The sequence below is a fragment of the Paramormyrops kingsleyae genome, chromosome 15 (assembly GCF_048594095.1).
Source record: "Paramormyrops kingsleyae isolate MSU_618 chromosome 15, PKINGS_0.4, whole genome shotgun sequence".
Lineage (NCBI taxonomy): Eukaryota > Metazoa > Chordata > Actinopteri > Osteoglossiformes > Mormyridae > Paramormyrops > Paramormyrops kingsleyae.
The window spans coordinates 463,305-483,151 of NC_132811.1; the positions used below are offsets into that span (position 1 = coordinate 463,305).

A 19,847-nucleotide genomic window follows, 5' to 3' on the forward strand; every position below is an offset into this window, starting at 1 on the left:
CGTGGAGGTCTTAACCGCATAAACTTTATTTTCGTCATTTCAGTTTTCCACAACATTTACAGCAGATTTGGAAATGTTTATAGTCTAAAGTTGTAACACTATCCTCCTCATATAGTTATTGTGCATTATAAACTAGACTTTTTGTTCTTACATACATAGTATTCTCACAAAAACAGTGCGAAATGAGTGTAAACCAGGTAAAAGTGTAGTACTTTGTTTGGTCGACACATCACTGAAGATGTAAAATGACATAATAAAACAAAGTCCAAAATCAAGCTGACGATGAGACAAGCTGAGTGATCTCGGTCTACTGGGAAGTATTCTTCACATGGAAACATCTGTGTACAGGGAGTCGTCCAACACAAGTCTGAAAAACTAACAAGCAAACAGAAGAGTAATACTACACCAGTATGTCACATGACCATGCACTTTAAGTATTTCCACCTCTTAAGGATTTTTTAAAATCAAATCCAGGACATTGTCCATAATGCCATTTTCAATCTTGTTAAATAATCCCCACCAAAGCAACACTAACAGGCACACCTGAAAAGTCCATCCAAGATTAGAGATGAAAGCTGAAAGATCAGCTTGTAGCCCTGCAGAACTACAGGGGGGGGGGGGGGCAGCCTGCTTGCAGGGTTTTCTTTTTGCTCAGGTTTAATATATTACTGTACACTGAAAGATTTCCTCCAAGCAGATTATCAGTTACATCAAGTTGTGTAATGCAACATACACGAGTCCTTAAATAACACCCATTACCAGTCACTGAGACTCTCCACATTTGGACATGTACGCTTGCTTTGTCCTTTACTTCATGTACAGAAAAAAAAGCACCGGAATCACAGATGAGTCCTTTTTTCTAGTGTTCTAGCTTTGCACATCTGCAGTTTAGAGCTAATGCCAACGATGCATTATTTCAATGATTTGTTTTTATCTGTATATTGCTTTGTGATAAAGGACCACAACCACTCACAAGCAGACCAAAATGGATTTTTTTTTCCTCACTGTTGTCTAGTACTTTTTTCCAAGCCTGAGTTATCACAGCACGATTCACACAACAACAAACAACTGAAACATATTTACAACCCTTATATACAGAAAGGAAGACAGTGTAGTGGGATAAGAGAGAGAACAGGTATTGGCCGCTGTGTTTAGCATGAATCTGGAGGGTCAAAGGGCAGCCTGATGCAACACTTTGGGATCAGCAATCGCTGGGAGGTGTCACTAAAGGAGAAAACTATTATGCCGATAAACCACTAATATCACTATACCACATTTTACTCTATCCATATTTTTTCATTAAGTATTTCCTTTTCTCCAGATCAGGGAGCTCAAGAGAATGGAACATTCCAGAAAACACCAAGGGCACTGTGGGGAATACATATAGAGGATACAAGAAAAAGAAAATTATTATGAAAGGCTCAAATCTAGCCTTAGAGTCTATCGTCCACTGTTTATTTTGGACACGAGATTAACATTTTTAATGTTTTAATCTATTACTGTCTTTCTGAAAGGGCACAGGGAATTTTTTAGACGAAAGATGCTGAAGGAGATTAAGTTTCATACCACAGGGAATTTGGAGAGAGTGTGGGGTTTGTTGGCAGTTAAAATTTGGAAGCCTAACCCTAAAACAGAGCAATACAGTAACCAGCATTTGAAGAAGGCGGAGCGCCACCAGAAACCAGCATTATTCTGTCCGCGTCTTAATATTCAAAACTCTGTAGTTAAGTGGCAGGTGCAGCCCAGACTGGCATATGCAGGTCCATCCAAGCCCATGTTTCTATAACGAGGTCAGAAAAAAGCCAGCTGTGTAAAAAAAGGCTTTTACTTTGAGGTCTATAAACAGCTTCTTCCCTGGTGAGTCTGTAGGTACACAGTGGGGTTGGGGGGGAATATGACAATGAAACTAACAGTCATAGTTATTGCTCAGATACTCTAACTCAATTCATACAGCAACTGGTCACAGTCTTGAAGAAATCTGGAATGGCCTAGTTTGTCATTCCAAGGCCTGATACCCAACATGAGGGCTTAGGATACCCACCACCAGGAGAGCAGACTTTACACAACATGGACATGTAATAGATAGCAGGGGCCATTGACTGACCATCGATGGTATTAACTGGGACGAGAGACGCTGCACGTGAGCCCTGTATGTCCAGAGAGGGATATCGGCAAGCATGCAAGTCCTGCAACCGAAAGCCGGATGTTTACATCCGCCAACCAGGACCTGGCAGAAGCTGCACCCATGTAACCGAGAGGACGGCAGAGGGTGCTGGCAAGGTCAGCCATGCGACTTAATACCTGCAGAAACAGCAGCACAGAGGCTTGCAAGCAAAGACTAAAATGTAGCCATAGTTAGAAGGAAATAGGTGAATAAAACCCATAGAGCAATAATAAAAATAAATACTACAAATGAAGCATTATATACAAGATGGTGTGCGCTTGCTTGGATATTGTAAAGGGATCTCAGCCCTTTCTCAGTGCACATAATCCCTTTCGGTGTCGTCTAGTTAAAGATGCAGCATGCCCAACTCATATGCGGAATTAACTGCTCATACCAGCAATCATTTTTGCTTGAACTATGAAAACTGCACAATCTTTCCTGATTGCAGAGAATAGCGAAAGAGACCCGACTCACCACAGCAGTGACAGATGTGCAATTTCAGGGACCCGTTATCTTTCTATGCTGAACTGCTTCCTGTTTCAGCGTTCATAAAGGACTCTCCCTGTTACTAGAACCTTCCTAATAATCAGGACGTCAGAATCTGCTAAATTTCACATTGTAACTGCACAACAAACTTTACTCCGCTACATGGAAACGGAATCCTGATTTAACGTTACAAGGGTATACTGTTATCTATAAAGGCATTGCATATAGTATCTCTTATAATCTGTGTCATATCTATATAATTGACCTTATATTTCATTGGATTGTTCAAAACTGTATACCTATGAATATTATATTCTGCTCTCTCTTTATATATTCTTTACATAACAACCACAAGAAAGAAAACTTTCATCCTACTGTTAACAGAATATAGTGGAAGCAGTTTTAATAAATTAAGAAAAAAGATAAAGTTACTGATATTGGGGGCTGAATACAGACTAATCAAAAATGTTACACTGGTCTAATATATACAGGAGTATTGTATTTCATACTGTGGATAATTAAACTCACACACATTCAGGTGTACAGTGTCCCCTGGGTTTTTTTTATCTAAAACTTCTCTTCTTAAATAAAATCGATATGGCATTTCCAGCACCTAATAAAAAGGCCGACACGACGACACATTTCATCGGGTAAAAGCTAAACTACAAAAAGGGTTTCTCGGGATTTTGAGTGAGCCCCGGAATGACGAATCCACCAGCATTAAAACCCGCTTCCTGTCCCTCCAAGCGGAGTGAAAGAGGTTTAAGCCAGAAGACACTGTAGGACTGGGAGGGGAATCTGCAGGGGCCCACCCCTCCCTCCCTCCTCTGGTGGTCTAAGCGGGGGACAGACACGGGGGGGGGGGGGGGGGGGGGCGAGAGGGATGTCTAGCAAGCGCAGTCTTGGTGGGAGGCAGCAGGCTGCTCGGTAAGCTGCGGCCCCTGTTTGGCCCCTGTGATGGCTGGATCGGCTGCATCCAAGCTCTCAGACATCTTCTCGCAGATGATATCTACCAGGCGCTCGAAGGTCTGCTTTACGTTGATGTTGTCTTTGGCACTGGCCTCAAAGAACTCGAAGCCTGGGCAGAGGGAGAATGACAATACAGCTTATAAAATGAAGACAGGGAGCTGCTGGTGGGAATATCACAAGGGAAACATGGCGAATCCACACCCAATCCTGAGAGGTGGCGCCCCCTGAGGGACGAGCGGCATTTCACAGTCACTCACCCAAGTGTTCGGACAGCTGCCTGCCTCGGTCTCCCGACACCACCCTCTCGTCTTCCATGTCACACTTGTTTCCCACCAGCAGTACCTGTGCGTTGTCCCACGAGTACGTCTTAATCTGCGTGGACCTGCGGGACAAAGGAGGCAGAAGGTTTGGTTGAAGCAGTCTCTGTTCATCACGTTCACTGGGAAATAATGGTCACACTGGGAATGAAGCAGAGATCCTGGGTTCAGGAGAACATCTTCAACCCAGAGTGAAATCTGGTAGTACCTGTGTGTCAGAACATCTCAGAAGAACCGGCTTCCAGCTGCAACTAACCCTTAAGAATCATCTTTAAATCAAGTCACTAAAACTGGTTGAAAGGCAAACAGAGCCGTTAATCCCTCATATGCAGTCAGACTGCCATTTTCAGGCCTGCCTGGCATGTGGATCACAGATGGTGCTTGGCACCATCACATTAATTCCCAGGGAGAATTCTGGCGTCATCCAAAGTGCTTTTCCCAACTTCAGGGATTCAGGGAAAAGCGAGAAACAGAAGCTGGAAGAGACTGAGAGGCTGGAGGCGGAATTGGGTTTAAATATGAGAATCTCAGAAGTTAGGATGCTATTTTAACAGTGTTACATTTGACATGAGTCAAAAGCTGTCACGATTAAACTCGATTACTTGATTATTTAAAAGCTTTGATTAAAATTTTACTTCTCGATTACTTGACAATATGGCGGAAAGAAGACAGCGCATAGCGGATGAGTGTCCAGATAAAGAGAGAAAGAGACTGATGGGGAAGCACTTCACATTAAAAGGTAATGAGAAAGAAATCGTCTGTCAGCTATGCAAAGCAGAACTTGGACATCACCACCACGGCATGAATGCAAAGCAAATAATCATAACAGATACTTTATTGACCCCCAGAGGGAAATTCTCTTTTTGCCTCCCCCAACCTATTCTCTATTGGGGGGAGCAACCTGGCCGCGAAGGGCAGCGGCATAGCAAGGGCATAGCAAGACTGAGGGAGCTGGGGGTCAAGGGCCTTGTTCCAGGAGCCACAGATGTGCCGAGGCTGGGCTCGAACCGGCGACCTTCTGATCACAAGCAGAGGCTTAGCCCACTAAGCCACACGCTGCACCCAAAACATGTTTTAAAAGAAGATATTCAGGTTTGATGGCCTCTCCCAATAATGCGAGGTAACCATAGATACGATCCTTTTAGCCTCTCGAAGTAGCCTAGTCTGTCTTTGCCATCACTTCCACTTAATTTATTTTGCTTATCAAAATAATCTCTGTAAAAAACAAAGGTTACCCCATTTCTTAGTCATGTCATCTTACATAATGTGGTACATAATAGGCAATTAATATTTTTTTGTTAACATATTATGTGTTTTGAGTAGGGCTGAACAACACTAGAAAAAAAAAATCATACTGCGATATTTAGGAGTTGAAAATTAACTATATAGCCAAACGTAGAACTTCCAGCAGAGTCTGTCACATAAGCTGGTGCCATGAATTGTGCCAACAGACACAAAGCAGTGCTGACAAGTCACTTGCTTTTGCTCAATATTGTCACTATGAAATACAAAACATTTCCATAGCGCGGAATATGAATTTCACAGTTCCTGTTCACTTTTGCCGAGCTTGCTAAGTTTGGTTTCCTATGACCAAGTCAAATGTTTTAGCGCAACTTATTGATGGTTCAAGTCCAGCAGATTATCGCAGTACTTGATATGTGACACCTGTATGTGCATGAAATGCCATGTGGATATTAACATGTCACAGTGTGCCAGCCTCGCAGCACAGCCTCGCAGCACAGCCTCGCAGCACAGCCTCGCAGCACAGCCTCGCAGCACAGCCTCGCAGCACAGCCTCGCAGCACAGCCTCACACTGGGTAGCTCTGTTGCCACGCAACGCCGCTTCGGTGCGGAGTTTGCATGCCCACCCTGTGTGTGGCTGCCCTTTCGGCAGATACGCCAATTTCCTTATACTATCCAAAAACAAACTTAAGTGAATTGGAGTGCCTCCATTCACCGGATGTGTGACTGAATGCGCACCCTGCAATGTCTGGTTAGTTCCTGCCTTGTGCATTTTGCAATTTATATTATTTTATATGATTACTCAATGAATCATCAATCGGTAGATAACTCGATTATTAATATAATCAATAGTGATAGCCCTAAATGAGTGAAAGGCTTTCCAGAGGGTGGGGTAATGCACGCAGCCCCCGTCTGCTTGGGAGACGACGTACCAGTCCTGCACGGCGTTGAAGGACTCTTCATTGGTGATGTCATACATCAGGATGAAGCCCATGGCTCCGCGGTAGTAGGCGGTGGTGATGGTCCTGTACCTCTCCTGTCCTGCTGTGTCCTACCGAGCACAAGGGCGAAGAGGTGATGGAGGAAAAACAAAGCATCCCCAAACATCTCAGCTGTGTAATGCTCTTCTGAATTCCATCTTTGTACAGCATTTTTATACACAGCCTTGTATTTAACTTCTATTCATCCTGTTCTCATACTACCCACACTCCCATTTTTGCATAATCGCAGGAAAATGCCGGACTTTCATTGCTAATTATACCAGTATAACTCTGATGTCACAAATAAAATTCTGAGTCTCCAAAATAAGTGGCAGTGTCACGTTGTTGGCGTGCAGGGAGACTCCATAATGAACTGTGAGTGGCTGGCGGTGGTGGCCCTGGGGACGACTGCCTGGCCGAGACACCAGCTAAGCCCAGGGCCCATTAGCTCAGCTCACTGACAGCCTCAGATGCAGCCTAGTAAGTGTGAACAGGAACGTCTCTGTACAGCAGCGTCGGATAAAAGGATCACTGTGCTTAACGTAATTGAGCATTGGGAAGAATGGCGAAGGTTTAGGTATCTATTCTAGTAATTAGTGAAAGGTGAAAAATATAAAAAAAATAGCAGCAGCTGCTGTACAGAGAAGCACTGATGTAAATACATAAACAGAGCAAGCACCTATATACACACACAATCTGCAGAGATACTGTTATGGCTGCAGGCAATCACTGTGTACAGCAGAACTCAGGCCTGTGCTATGCTGACAGGGGTGGGCCGAGGGGGGGGGGGGGGGCAGAGGCTGCCAGCCAATCAGCCGGTTTTTCCTCGTGATTGGCTGCTGCTCAGCCCCACAGCTCTCTCACAAGTCCCGGGACCTGGGAAAGCCAATTGACAAAATTCAGCATCCCCTCCTGGCATGTCATGACCACACTGCGCGTGTGCTCGCTTTGCCGTCTCCACTGCGCGTGTGCTCGCTTTGCCGTCTCCACTGCGCGTGTGCTCGCTTTGCCGTCTCCACTGCGCGTGTGCTCGCTTTGCCGTCTCCACTGCGCGTGTGCTCGCTTTGCCGTCTCCACTGCGCGTGTGCTCGCTTTGCCGTCTCCACTGCGCGTGTGCTCGCTTTCCCGTCTCCACTGCGCGTGTGCTCGCTTTCCTGTCTCCACTGCGTGCATGCTCATCGGTGAGTGGTCAGATTTCTCCCCTTTGCGAACTTGCGAGGCTTGTCGTGAAGGCTCACGACCAATCGCGCTTTAAATACAGGAAAAAGAACATGCCAGAGGAGTGAGCAGCACTGCAGGTCGGGGTCACAGGGAATTCAGGCTTCCATGGAACGGAAACCAGAGGCACACAAAGACCTACCCCTCTCCTTCTGGGAGCACCGTGCTCAGTTGGGGGGGGGGTTCTGTTGTTTAGCTTATTATGGAACATAAAACAAACCACAGTGTTTATACACCACAGGTTTTTGCCACTTTTCCATTTATTTCATACACTGCAGATTTTGTATTGTTGTTGTTCAGCATTGGAAGGTTAATTGAACAACTATAAATGAAAAATAACTCAAATAAAAAAAGTTTCCTTTATAGCATGGAAAGAGTATGTAAAAGTGCATGTGTGACATCCTATTAACTGGTTGTGTGGTGATGCCATAGTAAAATTCTAGGCTGTCCATTGATGTTACACGTACTGGCTGACGGTTTCATCCCATGAAACACAGCAGTATTTCATGTCCCTTGTAGAAAGAATGCCTTGAATTTTCTCTGCTGTTACAATTGCTGGAGGATACTTTGATGAATCAAAGATATGACATTTTCTTGCTGATAAAGGTACTCAAATACTGTAAATTTATTAGTTATCAAAGAATATTGAGTGTATTTTTGGCAAATGTTAAGTGACTAACATGCAAATGAAGAAAATCTCAGTGTGTGCAAAAACGTTTGACTGGTACTGTACTTCAGAGGGAAGTATTTCGCGTTTTCAAAATATCTGCTGGCTCAAGAATGCATTCCAGACTAAAGGAGTGATGGTCACCCCGTTTTGTTGGGCCACATTTGCATTTTTCTCCACCTTCTTAAAACCTGGAATGGCTGATAAATCCAATTACACCCTCCCCCCCCCAGTGCCCACTCCAACTCGGCAGTGAAGGCTGACCCCCCCCCCCCAGTGCCCACTCCAACTCGGCAGTGAAGGCTGACCCCCCCCCCCCCCCCAGTGCCCACTCCAACACGGCAGTGAAGGCTGACCCCCCCCCCAGTGCCCACTCCAACTCGGCAGTGAAGGCTGACCCCCCCCCCCCAGTGCCCACTCCAACTCGGCAGTGAAGGCTGACCCACACCTCCCCCAGTGCCCACTCCAACTCGGCAGTGAAGGCTGACCCACACCTCCCCCAGTACATCTGCTCTTACTCTCTGCCTACAGGCCGCAGCCTTTGCTGAGCCATTCCACGTGCTATTTGCTTGCATCCCCCCCCCAGCTCTGCAGCAGGTGATGCTGCAGTCAGAGAAGCCTGGCTGTCCAACCCTTTGGAAACACAAACGAGTTCATTCTGTGTTCCTTAGTCCTCATTGCCACAGGTGGTGCTGTGGAGTAAGGACTGAGCCTGGGTTGGCCTTATTCCAGCTAACATTTGTTTTGTTTGAGGAACATTTACCAAACGTTCTGAATAAGGATTGGAAACATTCAAAGTGTCCAGTTTTCCTGAAATTCTCAGAACATTATCCCACTACTACAAATACTGCTACAACTAAGAATAGTAATGCATAAACCAGTGTTTCCCAACCCAGCTGCCGGGGACCAGCAGACGGTCCACATATTTGCCATGAAAAAACATGGACTGTCTGTGGGTCCCTGAGGAGCGAACTGGGAAACACTGGCAAACAAATAAAGGGCAGAGGAGAGCAGCATGTAGCACTGGGGCTTCACACTGGCAAACAAATAAAGGGCAGAGGAGAGCAGCGTGTAGCACTGGGGCTTCACACTGGCAAACAAGTAAAGGGCAGAGGAGAGCAGCGTGTAGCACTGGGGCTTCACACTGGCAAACAAGTAAAGGGCAGAGGAGAGCAGCGTGTAGCACTGGGGCTTCACACTGGCAAACAAGTAAAGGGCAGAGGAGAGCAGCGTGTAGCACTGGGGCTTCACACTGGCAAACAAGTAAAGGGCAGAGGAGAGCAGCGTGTAGCACTGGGGCTTCACACTGGCAAACAAGTAAAGGGCAGAGGAGAGCAGCGTGTAGCACTGGGGCTTCACACTGGCAAACAAGTAAAGGGCAGAGGAGAGCAGCGTGTAGCACTGGGGCTTCACACTGGCAAACAAGTAAAGGGCAGAGGAGAGCAGCGTGTAGCACTGGGGCTTCACACCTCCAAGATCATGGGTTCGAGGCTGAATGCACATTTGCTGTGCACACTAAAGAGGCACCGTTCCCACTTTTTTAGTGCCAATACGATCCCAATACCTGAACAGAGGGCATCAGCTGACATGAGCACCGATCTGATACCAAAGCTCTTTTTTAAAACTAGTAAACACAAATGAAAAAAATGTATACCAAAAAAGCTTTGTTAATTAGGCTACCAGAAACACACAAAACATACTGTTACACCTCATTTGTACATCTTCTTTTAAGCATTTGAGGCATTTACAGTTCAGCTTGAATATCTTCCAAGAGAGGACACGCAAGTGGCGAATGCTTAAAATGCCCCACAATTTTCTCCCACTGACAACAGCGTAAATTACACTCCGTTGTGATCACAGCTCTTTGTGTATCGCAGGCTGGTATCGAGCATACAAAACAGCCCAAGCTAACGACTCCCAAATTATCCATTGCTGTTGTCATATTACTTGCGTTGTTACGGGCACTTTGTTTAGTGGGATTTTTCACCAAAAGCTACTCCCAACGATCAAAAATGTGTTTTTTCACAATGATCACAAATCGCTGTACTGGTAGTTGTTCTTTTAAGCATAAAGATGTTCTTTCGCTCCTCCTACTGCAAAGGGAATGCGCATGATGTCACGGCAGGCAGAAGTCACTGCACTCGCACCCACTGAGGGGTAAAAAACTGTGGCAGCGATAGCGTTCAGCATGAATGCTGCAAAAAACACATTTAACAAGGGAAACAGCATATGTGCGACTGATTGTACAAATCAATTTAAAACTAAATAGGAGCTTTTGAAATGAGGATCTTTTGACAGGCTACCGAAGACTAAATAAGTATCAGACATGGATCTGCCACCTAAGGCCTGAATTCATGTAATAGGAATGGATCGGTGCCGATACTGACCTGTATATCGGATCGGTGCACTTCTAGCATACACATATAGCACTTTCACAAAATTATATAAAATATTTTAACTATAAAATACTTTCCAACATTATGTTGAAAGGGTGTTCAGGTAATACTGTTGTGCTAAAGTCGACAGAACCATTGTTAAAATGTAAACCGTGGAAATAATGTTAGGAAAGTTCTCTGCCAGCCTTTAGAAGCTGGAGCTGGGATGGATGACACCTTACTCTGCCGAGTATAATCTACAGCTAGAACCACTGCAGCTGAACCAAGCAAAGAAATCAATGCTTTCTACTCCGCTTAGCTAGCGGTGTTTCCTGGCAGACTAGTTTACAGCCTGGTCCTTACGGGTGACGAGTGCCGAGAAGGTTTAATGGGCTCAGCCAGCATATTTATTTATCCAATTTGGGTAAAATACCTTGACGGGCTGCACAAGACACAGAACGGCCAGGACCGAAGCTGGAAACCCGAAGTATCAGTTGGCAAAATTTGCATCTAGCTAGTTAATAAGCCAGTTATGAAGAAGGTCAACTAGTAAGCTGTTAGCAAATAACTAAATGGTATTAACTACTTTCATTATACGAGTTAAAGGAATCTGGTTAAAAAAATACAGGTGGTTACCCGACATTTTCTTGCATCTTAATTGTCCTAGAAAACAGACATTCCGTTCAAGACAGGGCAGCCATTTAATAGCAGCTTGAAATATCCTAAGAACCAGCTACATGGCAGAAAATATCAGATCAATTATCAAAAACCAGGTTGACACAAAAACAATGACATAAAACCTGACAACTGATTTGCTGCACAGGTCTTGGTGGCCAAGCATTTCAATCTAAATATCAGGGTTTTATTTAAAAGTTACAGCAATAATCTTGTTGATACTCGTCTTCTAGTACCATATCACACAATCTTATACAGACACTGGTGGACCTAGAAAGTTTGACATGAAGAACATTTCCACCCTTGTGTTTAGGAAACACCCAAATCTCACCCAAATCTGTAGCTTGATCCTCTTGTCGTTCCTGTAGATGGTCTTCACTTTGAAATCGATGCCGACAGTACTGACAAAAGCCGGTGTGAACGAGTCGTCAGCATAACGAAACAGGAAGCTGGTTTTGCCCACGCTGCTGTTGCCAATAATTAAGATCTTGAACATGTAGTCGAAGTTCTGGTCGGCAGACTCCTTCTGTCCATAACGGGCGTCTGTAGCTGAAGCCATCTACAACATGGACAAGAGAGACATTAAAAGAGACATTGAGAGAGACTACGAGACAGACATTGAGAGAGACTACAAGAGAGACATTGAGACACACTGAGAAAGACATTGAGAGAGACTACGAGAGAGACTACGAGACAGACTACAAGAGAGACATTGAGACACAGCACAACTTCATACTTCGCTCTGTGAAATGACAATATGAAAAAAGCAAAGTATCCAAAATCACAAAACCCTATATTGTTGCCTAGAGTAATTTCTCAGCTCAGAAACAGTTACTTTAGCATATATAATGGTCTAATTTCCACTGTGCCACATCTTCTCCCAGTCCACCTTTTATATAGTCATAAAAAACTGTCCCCAGCCATTTTTAACAATGAACTAACAGAAACCGATCAATAAAGTTGGTCTTACTCTTAAAATTAGGTCACGTGATTGTACTTTTCAAATCTAAGACCTTCCATAGTCCATAGAATGCTTAATGTCAATTATAGACATTTCCCAGTAATTACATGATTGAATGTTTAATATTAATTATGCTGTATTCCATAAAACAGGGGTGTAACCAGACCTCGTATGATGGGATACCTTTTGGCGATCCTGAGCTTTACCCATTAATCATCTCGCAATCTATCTGAAGAAAAACCATGATCTATGAGGGGCTGTTAGGGACTTTATTCAGAATTACCATGCATATACAGTTGTTTATATGAGAGTGTTTCAGTAGTATATGTAAGTGCTTTCACTTGTAAGTGTGGAATTTTCAGTGGTTTCATACATGTTTATGCATGGATTCACATATGTATGTGCATGATAATTCTGAATAAAGTCCCTAACGGCCCTCATAATGATCCACTGATCACGCTCCAGATTACTTAATTAAATGCTTTTTTTTTTGGTGAGGAGTGGCAATGTGGGGGCCACGGCCCACCCCTAGTCACCCCTTAGATCTGCCCCCGCTATAATAAAAACACAACTGTACAGAACCAGGGATTCCTTCCACGGCTTCTCATCACAAATAACTGGCCTGATTCTTACAGATAAGTTATGTGCTCTAAATTCTAAATTAGCATAACAATGCTAAGGTCTGACTAAAGCTAAGACAAGCCCAACATGTAACTGTGAGATGCCAAGATCTTTAAAGATCACATGGGATAAGAGCAGGATGCTGGCTTTACGGGAGACGTGCTGCACTAACTGGCGTTTTGACGGGAGTGATGGAAAACTATCAGAAACCTACACAGGCCATGCTGGATACTTACTGAGGAAAAGGCCAGGGGAGAGCAATCGATCAAACGCACAATTCATCAGTCGACGCTGAGGCTGAGCTGTATTAACTGATGACAGTGTCTTTGGCAGCTATTTCTTTAGTGGTTTTCCTTCAATGGTGGGGCGTGCAGTTTGAATTGGGCCGGTGGTTTTCTGGGAAGAATTCTCTGTCCTCTTGATGAGGATCTGAACTCCAGCAAGCAGAGGATCTAACTTACAGCAACAAGGACGGTTTGCTGAGCCACAATGATAGCAAATTACAGGCAGCTGTCAACTTATGAAACAGGCTTTTCATTAAATCCAGACTTGTGCAAAAAATATCAGAGATTCAAAAAGATTACAGAAGTGCTAACACAGGAGACACATACCTGTAAGCAGATTTGCACTTTTCATCTAATATATGTTCTTTAGCAGGTATTAATAGTATATTTTTGGCTTGTGTGATTTTTGCAATAAGGTGTCATGAATGGTATGGGGGGGGGGGGGTAACACATGATACATATAAAATTTATGTTACATAAGGATTGATGGATGCCAGTTGAGAATTGCCTGTAATGAGTTAATTGTGACATAATTTAGGTATTTATTTAGGAGAGTCCAGTCCCAAATGACCTGTGATCCTTTACCGAATAAGCAGTTGGAAGATAGATGCATGGACAATCCAAAATAAATATTTAGTTTCCACTGACCCAAGTGAAAATGCATAAAAGTGCCCACCCTCCTTCAGTAACTCAGAGTGGTTCCCGTTGCCCCTAAACTGTGCAGCATCTTAACCAAAGGAAGCTTCTCTCGCAAGAGACTTAGACAAACGCTTGTCACACTCGCCTGTGTGGGTCACAGTAGGCAGTTTCATACTTTTGCCAGAAAGAACTTGACCATCATTTAGATCATACAATCATTTTAAGTCGTTAAATCATACACCTAACTGTGGCCAAGCATGTGCATATCTTTCACAGTCAGAACAGAAACGCTTTACCTAGAAGGCACAGATTAAAAGATTTTAACAGACGACTTAAGGTCTTGTCCAGTTTTACTCACACATTCACAACGTCCCATTTGCTTTGCTATTTAAGACCATTTATATTGTTGCCTGTGTTCTATTCATAGACGTGGGTTATTCCCACATGGCACGAAGACATCATACATCACAAGAAACTAAGGATTTTGTGTGTATGGGTGTGTGTTATGTGTATATTGTGGGGACATTAAAAACCTGTTATTTCGACTACGTGGGCACCATTTTCCAGGTCCAAACAAACATCTGTGAAGGCAATAAAAAAAACTAAAAATGCCAAAATTCTTGTATTTTGTTTGGTTACTTATGGTTGAGGTTAGGGCTGTGTGGGGGTTAAGGGTGTCATGTTGGGATTAGAGTTCTCTCATAGAAATGAATGGAGTCCACACAAAAACAGAAATAGAAATATGTGTGTGCATGCCGCCCCACAATGGCCAGCAATCACGTGCAGTGCGGCCCCAGACTTGTGCCCCATGCTGCATGGGATACACTCCAGCCCCCCCTCACAACAGACCTCTTGAGCAGGAAAAGTGATTGTACAAAGGACATCATCATTCAGCGGGATGACTTTAAACTGACCCCAAAATATATGTATTCCTTCAAAGATTTTGACAAATACAGAGCCTCCAGATCTTCAGGGCACCTGTGATGTAGGTGGTCTGGCCTTCAAACCACAAGGCTGCTCACATATGACCTTCACAGTAGCATAAAACGAGGCGGCATCATTTCATCGGTCATAAAGAGGAATCCTCTGCTGTCCCTCATATCTGCTGACCAGACCAAGGCCCTTCAGGACTGCAGTTCAGGGGTCTGCAGATTCAGGCTTCCAGCTAAATACAGGAAGCATCTACTGTCTAAACTTCAGGAGTAAAGCTTAACAGAGCTTTTGGAATATGAAAAGGATGACAATTCCATCCAACAGGCTATGCAATTAAAACAGCAATGCAATAGGGCTCTCCTATAACAGTAGGACTTAAAGGGTTAACCTTTGTGTCTTAACAGTAAGCAGGTGGCTTATTGAGGGAAAAAAAACCTTCAGTGCTGAGGACACAGAGCCAATCAGCATATAAACTGTGCTGAGAAGCATCTTCATAAAGCAATACAACAAATCCATCCATATTTTCTATCAGTCATCTGAATTAGTTAACTTTTTAAAATTTGTTGCATGTACAGTTAATCAGCTTGCAAACGTCAGGTCCAGACACCACGCCTCCTTCTGTCTGGCCTCTCGTGTAAGGAAGTCCTGGTTAACTGCTGACGTGATGGTGTGTGCAAACAGGATGCAAAGTGCACGCTAGTGAGGAACTCTGCTGGCTAGGCCTGGTGCTCACGTACAGGAGGAGGCTGAAATTCATAATCTACACAGACACTAATCGGACAAAAGGACAACAGTGCATGTGTCTAAAAAAGGAAAAACAGCATAACGACAACGTTGAGGAAGGAGGGTGCTCAACTTGAATGACACTTTGATTCCTTCTGGATGCATTTGCCTCTCAGCTTGCTGATTAATGCACAGCTGTGGAGGTCACAGACTAAGGTGCGCAAAGTGATGTATTTCGCCATCAGAGAGATCCATCCAGAAATCTCTCCTAAGGATCTATCTGATGGACAAAAGATTCCTTTGCGAAATTAAAAAAAAATGATTTGCTCAGAAATTAATAAGAAGCCATTTCTGGAATCATAACCCACCAATCTGGGTGCTTCTGGGAAAATAAAGAAAAATTGGTCAGCTTATAAATGAGGCATTTTTCCTGTCTTTTAAAATGAATTACCCTGCATTGGCAGAGAGCAAAAATAGCTCTACAAGAGATCTGCCTGCCAGTTTTTATCAGATCTGTGATAATAGCACTTTACTTATATAACATCGAAACATGAGACCTCTTTAAGCACAGGACTATGGCACGAAATTATGAAACAGGTAGCAGAAAATACATTCTGAGAATTTAAGAAAAAGTCTAACAACACAAGGAAATGGTCAAAATCCACCATTCATCTAACTGTTCGTTAGTCAGTGGTAAAACAGACATTGTAATATTTTTCTGAGCAAAGACCAAACAGCCCCATTAAGTGCCAGCTGTAATAAAGATATTTTAAATAACAAAGGGTAACAGGTACACCAACCAAATGGAAACGTGTCCAACACCTGAGAGAACTTAATATCAAAATCATACTGGGATTTTGAAAATTCACAAAAAGGTGGGAGTATCTCTGTTAAGACTACACCAAAGCAGAACACTTTTTAAGTTTACCGTTTATAAATGTTTAGGGATGTCCCCTTTCTTACGAGACCCGACACCAGAAGAGCACCTTCAAGTTGAATGGGTATATTAAGTAAATGGCTGACAGGAGGACGACTGTTACTGAATCTGTGATGTCATGTTTAACAATGAGCTTGTTAGTGCCTCATTAACAAAGACAGGCAGAAATGTACCAGATGCCAAGAAAATCAGAGCCCTCATTGTGGTGGGCAGAGGTTTTCAGAAGAGCATGCCTGCAAACGCAAAGAGCCCTGCTGTTCTGTGGACTGCTAATGACAGACTGACCTATTATTCCATAAGGTATAGGTAAGATAGAAAGCTGAGCTCTGAAACTGAATACTCTATTATGTGAAACACCAAAAATGGTCTAATGTCAAATGTAACTTAATACTTCCAAGTAAAGGTGCTTCAAATGATATTCTTTTTCAAGTTACATTTTTCAGGATTTCCCTGGTGATTAAAAAACTGGATTTATAAAATAAGTCCGATAAGCTCATGTAACAACCACACAATGCAACGCTATTAATGAGGTCCATTTGCGTCTATTGTCATATTATGTAGTATGGAAGACAATAGTACAACATACCCTGAATTTAAGTTTAATCAGTCTATGCTTCACTAATAACTACCGCTACTCACTGACAGACGGCCTTTTATCGGTATTACGGAAGAAGTCACTGTGGCTTTAAATGCATACAATGAAGAAGTGCATTTGACTAGTAAACATTTCCGATCTAATTATCAAACACCGCTGAAATGGATCGCATGACAAATCCTGCACCACCAAATATCCCGCTTGGCCTCAACAGAAAAACTTGTGTTAAATATTACGGATAATTTTACACCATGATTTGAATAATAAATCCATCATACATTAATAATCAGATTTAGGCAACTAATTCTACCGATTCTGTGTGCGTCCGAATTATCGCGAGTTACATAACTTAAGCTCATCAGCAACACCATCCAGACACCAAGACTCACCGGCATGACCTCGCTTTGCCTTGTTTTACACAAAGTGGCAAACGAGCCTTTTTGGAGCATTGCGGATACCTACTATTTTAAGATACTTCAGAGCCTATTTTTAAGCTGGAAGACATCAGGCAATCTATGACATAATACCGGCTTGCGAGCCGGGGCATTAATTTACAGCATAACATCCTGAAACAGGAATACATAAGTTACTCGAGATGCTCGCATCACCATCATTTCCCTTTTGTTTTACTGGCTACAAAATTAGAAACATGAACGAGTTGCGTACAGCGGGCTTTTGGGGGGGGGGGGGGGGGGAATTCACTGTGCAGGCCGCGGGCTGCGGGCGTGACTCGCAATGAAAGCAGACGGGTTAATTTTACATTTCCCGGGATGGAGATGGGCAGGGACGGGGCAGCCAGACAGGGCGTGGGACTGCCGGTGCCGCGGTGCGGTGCGGCCCGGCCCGGCCCGCCGGGCAGCGGCACCACTGAGCTCCGGCACACCAAAGGCCGGCGATTTCGTGGGTGTTTTTGGTGGGGAGGGTAACGGAGAGGGGGAGGGGTGTTAAAGAAGGTCTCGCGTTTTCCTTATCAGACCTTTCTAAAGCTTGCAATTACATTCTAGATTCATTTATGTTATTATGGCTTGTGGACATTTTCTAAACAGGGAATTCGATGTGTCTTAAGTAACAGGCTTTTAAAAAATCGGTAGGCCTAAGTTTAATACGAATAAAATGACTTTAATAATAAGACTCCAAAGATAATCAGTTTTATACGACTGGGCTGATCCGATTGTATGAAGGATTACAAAAACAGATTACGACGTTTTTAGTTTCTATTTTCAATCTGGAGATTGAAACCCTATATAAAAAACCCTATAAAACAGATAAAATACAAAATTTCCTTTGTGTGGCGTTACTGTTGCAGATTATAAACCCACGGCATTGTGGCCTGCTGGCATCAATATAATCAAATGTTATTATATACATGTATAAACACACACAGGTTTATCTGATTCGTACGGTTGTGCCGGCTTTAACGTGTCAGTAATCGCACTGTCCTAAACCAGCCTGATGATAATGGCAGGACCAGGAAACCAATCTGAAAGATCAAATCTCACAGCTCGGTTAGAAGCGCGCATCTCATCCAAAATAAGTGATAAAATAAACGAAAAGCGAGCCCATGACCAGGGGCGCTCCCCCGAGCATGCAGATCATCAAGCCACATATTTGCTCATTTTAATCAGTTATTAGCAGACGTGCCCCATCACATACGCAATATCACATTCGCCTCCATCATCCCCAAAGTGGAGCATCGCTAAAAACGGTGTCACGAGCAGCGGATCGCTTTACAGACACCGCTTTATCTGGAAAGTGTTATACAGGCTATGTGCAGCAGTGGCCGGGCGCGACAGCGCATAGCCTTCCTGCTACTCCCCTCGATCCATCCCGGCCCTGCGGTCGGGTTTCACACATCAGGTCGAGAACCATTTTGCAACCCCGGGGCTGGACAGAATAAAACACAAAAACGAACACGGCTTTCCGGCCAGTCATTCCGGTGGCGACACGATGACGCAGTGCATCTCAAAGCCTCCGAAAACGCTCCGGGAAAAGCAGCCCGAATTAACAGGATCGTTTGTGAAAATGTCTCCAGATACACTGGTGCTCTGTAAAGCATCGTGTGTCAAATGAAGGTTATCCTCTTCAACGTATTTTTCAGGCTGAAAGAGCGTCTGTGACAGCACATCGCCAGGACCCGCAACAGATCGCACAGTTTTAGCAACAATTACCGAAAACGACGGAAAACATCGGCGCTCTTACCGTTTAAAGCGATTTTTGATGCAGCTTCTATTGCACTGATGCAGCACTTCGTCTTGCACCTGCAGAAACGCCGACGTCACTTGATTGACAGTTGCTGACTAAGGAAGGCGGGCTTTCGGGATGACTAGGGCATTGATTGACGTGTATGAGCACCACTAGAGATAAGGCTCCAGCCCAAATGTACTGAAATATTCAGTAGGCGTTAAAGGCAGTTCAGTTAATAATTAATTCAACCAGCTGAGTTTCTCTATAATTTATGAGAAAAACGGTCTAAAAATTCTCAGTCGACTGGACAACCGTTTGTACTTAAATATATCTAATATGTAGCTAATGCAACACACAAATATACGCATGTAAATCTGCGTGTGTGTGAGTGTGTTTGTATGTATATTTTACACACACATATTTATAGTGTGTGTGTATGTGTGTTATTTATATTACATTGTGGGGGACAAAATTCCCCCCAATATAATAAAAACCTGTTTTTTTGATGTTGTGGGGACCATTTTTCAGGTCACCACAAAGATCTGTGAATGCATTCAGAAGACTAAAAATGCCATAAATCTTGTACTTTGTGTCGTGTCTTGTAGTTAAGGTTAGGGCTTGGTAGGCATTAAGATCGTCATGTTGAGATTAGAGTTTTCCCCATAGAAATGAATGGAGAGTCCCCACAAGGATATAAGTACAAACCTGTGTGTGTGTGTGTGTGTGTGTATATATATATATATATATAGATAGATAGATAGATAATTCCAGTTATATCCAACAGAATATTTGCTTTTGATTGTCTAAATAGTTTGGTAAAGGTTACCCTTATATTCTGGGACATTGTGGCCTTGTGTTCAGCAAGTGTAAATTCTG

At 43.5% G+C, this 19,847-nt stretch overlaps 1 protein-coding gene across 1 annotated transcript; it reads right to left on the bottom strand.

Moving 5' to 3' along the window:
- Positions 1-4: 4 nt before the first annotated feature.
- Positions 5-19,091, bottom strand: rab3ab (RAB3A, member RAS oncogene family, b). Its single transcript, XM_023843726.2, has 5 exons — positions 18,987-19,091; positions 11,426-11,653; positions 6,112-6,230; positions 3,877-4,001; positions 5-3,728 (listed from the first exon to the last, which is right to left on the bottom strand). The coding sequence occupies exons 2-5, from the start codon at positions 11,651-11,653 to the stop codon at positions 3,538-3,540; spliced, it is 663 nt and encodes a 220-aa protein (XP_023699494.1). The 5' UTR covers positions 18,987-19,091; the 3' UTR covers positions 5-3,537.
- Positions 19,092-19,847: the final 756 nt, after the last annotated feature.

Bases quoted from the DNA above. Each gene is read 5' to 3' on its own strand.
- rab3ab (XM_023843726.2), bottom strand. From the start codon at position 11,653: ATGGCTTCAGCTACAGACGCCCGTTATGGACAGAAGGAGTCTGCCGAC. The intron at 4,002-6,111 runs GTACGTCGTCTC...TTTGTCCCGCAG, and splicing joins TTCAACGCCGTGCAGGACTG to GTCCACGCAGATTAAGACGT. The intron at 3,729-3,876 runs GTGAGTGACTGT...CCCTCTGCCCAG, and splicing joins GCAGCTGTCCGAACACTTGG to GCTTCGAGTTCTTTGAGGCC.